The sequence below is a fragment of the Photinus pyralis genome, unplaced genomic scaffold (genome assembly GCF_008802855.1).
Source record: "Photinus pyralis isolate 1611_PpyrPB1 unplaced genomic scaffold, Ppyr1.3 Ppyr1.4_LG1, whole genome shotgun sequence".
Lineage (NCBI taxonomy): Eukaryota > Metazoa > Arthropoda > Insecta > Coleoptera > Lampyridae > Photinus > Photinus pyralis.
The window spans coordinates 40,426,238-40,432,554 of NW_022170249.1; the positions used below are offsets into that span (position 1 = coordinate 40,426,238).

Sequence of the window (6,317 nt, forward strand, 5' to 3'; positions counted from 1 at the left end):
TGAACATTTATATTTCTTGTATTACTCTCGTGATTATATACCCCCATATCTGCATTAAATAAGATGTCATTGATTAAATGCTGTACTATTGCCTGGGTTCTATGGTTGTAACTTTTCATTTTCATAGCGACATGCTCGCCATATATGTCAGAAGCATCACGTTGATTTATTCCTTGTATTATATTTAAGGCGGCATCGATTCGAGGATCAGATTTAGTTTCTGGTTCGGCTTTCTTTCTTTTCGGTTGACGTGCAATATTTCTGTCAGGTACAACATTGGGTTGACGTGCAGCATTCTGTTCATTTACAACAACCTGCCGACGTACATTCTTGTCGTGTACCATATTTGATTCATGTCCAACATTCGTACGTTGTGTTTGTTGTAACTCAAAATCTTCCGTGAGCGTATCATCTATTGTTTCCTGTAGAGTAGTGTCCTGATCGTTGTGGTCAATTGAGTCATTATCAAAATTTTCATCCTAAAAAAAGATAACTAAGTATCATCTTTTTAATGATTTTCAGATGCCACAAACTCAGGAGGAATGGTTCCAAGTGGCTACAGAATTCGAAGAACAATGGAACTTTCCACATGCAATTGGAGCCATCGACGGGAAGCATGTGCTTATGCAATGTCCTGCGGCTAGCGGTAGTGATTACTACAATTATAAATCCTTCTTTAGCATCGTCTTATTCGCAATGGTGGATGCGAACTACAAGTTCATGTTTGCGGATGTTGGATGTCAAGGTAGGATCTCTGACGGGGGCGTCTTTAAGAATACTAAACTTTATGAAGATCTGTGCAACGGGGAATTAAATTTACCACCTCCAAAAACACTATCAAATGATAAAACGCAATTACCATTTGTAATTTTGGGAGATGAAGCTTTTGCTTTAAGTGAGAATTTGATGAAACCTTATTCAGGGTTCTACGAAAAGGGTTCTAAAGAAAGGATATTCAATTATCGTTTAAGCCGGGCTCGAAGAGTGGTAGAGAATGCGTTTGGTATTTGTTCGAGTGTTTTTAGAGTTTTACGGAAGCCACTACTTTTAACAGCCGAAAGAGCACAATTAGTTGTAATAGCTTGCATTTATTTGCATAACTTCTTGCGGAACAGTAACACATCTAAACAGCTATATTGTCCGGAGAACTGGTTAGACACAGAAGTCAACGGCCAGATGATATTTGGAAAATGGAGGAGTGACAGTGAAATGACCTCTTTAGCTCCTTTGAGAAAAGTGCCAAGAAGGCCATCACGTCATGCCCAGGAAATTAGAAACGAATTTTCTAGATTTTTTTCCACGACTGGATCCGTTCCGTAGCAAAATGAATACGCTTGAGTTTGTTAATATTTTTGTTAATAAAAAGTGGTAAAAGTTTTCAAAAATAATATAGCGGTAGACAGCCGGAAACGACATTCCCAATGCGTTTGCAGTACAATAAAAACATATTTATAAAAAAAAATGGTTTCTACCTCCGTTTCCTCCGCAGGTGTGCCCTCCACAATTTTACTTTTATTTTGAGAGGTGTTTAGGGACTTCCTGCATTTACTCTTGTCCATTAAAAATTGGTTCGAATCCAAACCACTTACTCCTATAAATCTCATTTCGCCCTGAAAAAATATGTTTTTACCATCGCATTAATAAATGGTAAAGAACATTACCTTTTCCAGTCCCCGTAGTACTCTCCTGTCTAGCTTTTTCTCGCCGAAATGACGCCAGAAGAGAGTTTAGTTTTGCCTTAATAATTTCTACATTACTCTCTAGTTCAGCGGTTCTCCAAGTATTTTTTTGCGTACCACTAAATGTATTGTGGATTAGTCGCGTACCACTGAACTGTTAAAAATTCTAATAAAACTTTAAAAACGGTTAATTTCACCAGGTAAAGTATTACAAAATACAATTGTTTAAAAAATATTGTTTATTAGTAAGTAGTTAATGCGAACAATGGTGCTGCATGCTCGATACAAGTGCGGAAATGTTGGGTTGAGTAGTACTTAATTTCAAACGCAAATTTGGGTCTATGTTAAGCTTATTTCTGCATTTGTTTTTTAGAAGTAACATAGCAGAAAATCCGCTCTCACAAGGTAGGTTGTAGTAAATGGAATCAAAAATAATAATGCTCTTCTGGACAGCGGTGGATATTCATTTTTAACTTTTAGCCAAAATTCACACAACTGTAGTTTAGTAAATTCAGCTCTCAAACCCTCATCGCAAGATAGTTCTATCAAACACTCTTTTTCGCTAATAGTTAGGTTTTCAGGAACATTATTCACATCCAAAGTGAATGGGTTTCTTATCCTCAAGAATTCAGAGTAATCTTCTTTAAAATATTCTTCAAAGGTTTCAATAAGCATTTGGCAATGCTTTTTTATGTCCTCGATGAAATCGTCACTTACTGTAAGGCTATTTTCTGCCACAAAATTTTCCAAAGTAGAAAAAGACTCCAAGTGGTTATTCGAAATGATATTGTTTATCATTTGAAATTTCTTGATAAATGCTTTTATTTTGTCATTTACTGAAAATCTATTTGTTGTTTTGCCTTGCAAACTGAGATTTAAGTCGTTGATGCGATTAAAAATATCTGATAAGTAGGCTAATGTTGTAATCCAGAGCTCATCAGTCAGCCGATCACGCAATTCAAAATCAGTCTCCATCAAGAACAACTGCACCTCAGAACGTAGCTCAAATAACCTGCTCAGCATTTTTCCTCGCGAAAGCCACCTGACCTCCGTGTGTAGCAACAACTGAATATGGTCACTGCCCATTTCAGAACACAGTTTGGAAAATAAACGAGAGTTTAGAGCTCGCGATTTAATAAAATTTACCACTTTGATGGTTTCCTGGAGAACATGTTTAAATTGTTCAGGCATACATTTTACTGCTAAGGCTTGTCTGTGGATGTTGCAATGCATGAAAGTACAACTGTCTGCAACAGATTTTACTTTTGTGGCAACGCCTCCAAATTTTCCCGTCATAGCTCGAGCACCATCAGAACAGAAACCAACACAATTCATCCAGTCCAGTCCATTTTCAGCAAAGAATTCACTCAGCTTCTTAAATATTTCATCCGCTGTAGTTCGAGTTGGTAGCGCCTCACAGAATAAATAATCTTCCTTAATTGTATTTGCATGTATATACCGCACGTACACCATAAGTTGAGCATAGTTTGTTACATCTGTGCTTTCATCGAGTTGTATCGCAAAAAATTCACTACGCTTCACACGATCTATTAATTGATTTTTAACATTTAATGCCATAGTTTCAATCCTGCGGCGAACGGTATCGTTAGATAGCGATATCATATCTAGCTTTTTAGCTGACTTCTCACCCAACATACAAGTAACCATATCTTTTGCTGCAGGCAACACCAGCTCTTCGCCAATTGTATGAGCTTTTCCAGATTTTGCTATTCTTAAACTAACTAAGAAAGATGCCTCCACAGATTTTTCTGTACTGCCAGTAAACGAAGACATGATGTTCTTAGTGCCTTTCATTTCGGATAATTTTCGAATGAAAAAATCCTTGGGTTTGTTTACTAACGCATTATGTTTCGTGGTAAGGTGACGATTTAGTAATGAGGGTTTCATGCTTTGGTTCGATAAAATTTCAAAGCAGATCACGCATTGTGGTCGCGGCTCATTATTTACATCTGTCACTGTAAATCCAATATTAATGTACTCAGGATCATATTTTCTTACAAGTTTTCGTATCTTGGTAGGGACTTTATCGTCTTGGATCACCGCACAATCTGACTCTGAAGTAGAGGTCGATGGTATAGGATTTCGAGCACAACTTCTTTTGCTTGATGTTGCAATATTAAGCCACTTATCCATGTTGACTTTATAGAATTTTACTCGAAAATAAACCAAATAAATCAAGTCAAAGTTTCTTGCATGAGCAACGAACCGCACTAGCTTCCCACGCAATACGGAGTCAACTGAAGCTCTGTGGCCAGTGAACTGGGTGGGGGCCTAAACTAAAGGAAAACTCGCGGCAGTGTTCGCTAGTATTCGCGCGAGATTCGAACAAGGTCGCGGCTGCGCGAGAAATTTGAAAATGTTTTATTGTTAATGCTCCATCAATGGCTCTATTATATTCATGGCTGCTTGCGTACCACTTTGAGAAGCTTCGCGTACCACTAGTGGTACGCGTACCATAGTTTGAGAACCGCTGCTCTAGTTGTTTCGCTATTTCACACCATGCATCATTCTTTTTTAATTTATTATAATAGTACTTGTGAGTCGCTTGCCACAATTCAGGATACAAGCCATACGCGGCAATTAATTGTAAACATTTTTCTTGCTCCCACTCCATTTTATCGCACAAATAGATGAAAACTAACTAAAAGGACAAACGTTGCTGCTTGCGAACTAAAACATCTGACTCCACTACACGCGCATTCGCAACGAATTCCTTTTGATCTACCGACATCTCCCGGAACAACTACGCGCACGAACGTGCGCGCCAGTCTGGCTCCACCGGAGGAATACATACGTTCGCAAACAGTTGCAAAGGTTTGCGAACGTTTGCAAACGTTTTGCGCGTTTGGTGGATCCCCGGCTTTAGAAGTGAAGAAACGATTGAATAAGTAAGTATATAGTACTCTGTGTCTAATAGTAATTTTGGAGAACAGCTTGAAAATATTTTACCACTAAGAAAAAGAGCCAACAGTGGCAATGTTGATATCTCTGCATGGTCTAAAATCAAAAATAAAGAAAACAGAGAGAAAGGACTGCAATACTCAAGGAAAAAAAACTCTGAAGGAAAATGGGATTATAACATTCCTAGAGATGAAAAAAGACTTGCAAACCCATACCTTTGTAAAATTTAAAATAATTCCAAAAAAATTGAATGTGACAAAGTGAGCGGGGAAGATTGAGAAAAACTTTTTAAACGGTTTTGGAAGCATATGAACTGGAATGAAAGAAAAATTTATATTCAAAATTTAGTCAAAGTTCAAATGGTACAAATAAGAAGAGGCACTGGAGAAACCAGTAAGAGAAACCTTTCGTTTAAATATCACTTAAAAATAAATAATGCGTAAATTAGAGTCTGCACGTTAGCCATGAAAGAATCTACAGTTTTAAATTGGGTAAAAGTAGACAAATTATAAGAAGCAGAACGTAAGTCTAAAGATAAAAGAAAAGAAGTTAGGATGTATGAAGGTTTAAATAATAAATTAAAAGAATTTTTCGATTTACTCCCTAAAATGGTCACATTATTATCGAGCTTCCACTAGCAAATTGTAACTGGAGCCAACATGGTCCTCAATCAATGAATTGTATAAGTTTTATAAAAACAGTTTTTGCGCTGATAATGAGATTTCACCTGTGTCTAGACTGTTTTTTTCAAAGAGTTCAGTAAACAAAATTTATCTCTGTACATCCCTAAAAAAGATTTATGCGACATCTTCGTAGCATATGACACCAAAAATCTTAGCGAAGAAGAGTATAACTTACACCAGGCTATGAAAAAAGAAGCTCGGGAAGAAAAAGAAAAGGACAAACAATCTGCTTCAACTTCGGCAGTTTTTACAATGGACTTACAGGCCGTACTTCTGTGTCCAAAATCAACTGTAAGCGCGATGTAAAACCAAACTAGTGAGTAGTGATGCACAATTTTACACTCTTCAATTTAAAAACACAGGAAGGTTACTGTTTTCTTTGGCACGAAGTGGAAGGTGTCCTAACATCAAACGAGTTCGCATCAATTTCGGTCCAATTTTTGGAAAACAAAATAATCCCGTCTTTACCAGGAGATAATAAAGAAGTAATATTTTACAGCGATGAACGCACTGCACAAAACAGGAACTCCATTCTAGCAAACGCGTTTGTTAACGTTTGTATGCTCCATAATATTATCATTCAAAAGTTTCTTGAAAAGGGCCCTACACAGATGGAAGTTGATTCTATGCATTCCTGCATCGAAAAGAAAATTAGAAATAGAAAAATAAATGTCCCAGCGGATAATGTTCATGTTTGCAGACTCGCTAGATCGAAACCAAAACCATATGAGGTGCAATACCTTACGCATACTTTGATAATCTCAAATATTATAAATCAATTCGACCTGGAAGAGATACAGTTACAAAAATTCGGGCTTTTAAATATGAGAGCACCGGGAAAATTTTATTTAAGTTAAGACACACTGATCCCTGGGGAGCACTAAGTCAAAGACTTACATTGGCGGAACCTCGGACAATGGAAGGTTTAGACAACATGTATTCAGAAAGACGAAAACTAAAGAAAGACAAGTATGAACACCTTCAAATTTTAAAGAAGAGTTTATTACAAGATTTTCACGAATTATATGATCAC

The 6,317-nt window shown here is 37.0% G+C and overlaps 2 protein-coding genes across 2 annotated transcripts; one reads left to right on the forward strand and one right to left on the reverse strand.

Moving 5' to 3' along the window:
- Nucleotides 1-522: 522 nt before the first annotated feature.
- On the forward strand, nucleotides 523-1,320 carry LOC116161192. Its single transcript, XM_031474449.1, has one exon. It carries the CDS (start codon nucleotides 523-525, stop codon nucleotides 1,318-1,320), a length of 798 nt encoding a protein of 265 aa, XP_031330309.1.
- Nucleotides 1,321-2,048: 728 nt separating this feature from the next.
- Nucleotides 2,049-3,833, reverse strand: LOC116161200 (zinc finger BED domain-containing protein 5-like). Its single transcript, XM_031474461.1, has one exon. It carries the CDS (start codon nucleotides 3,831-3,833, stop codon nucleotides 2,049-2,051), a length of 1,785 nt encoding a protein of 594 aa, XP_031330321.1.
- Nucleotides 3,834-6,317: the final 2,484 nt, after the last annotated feature.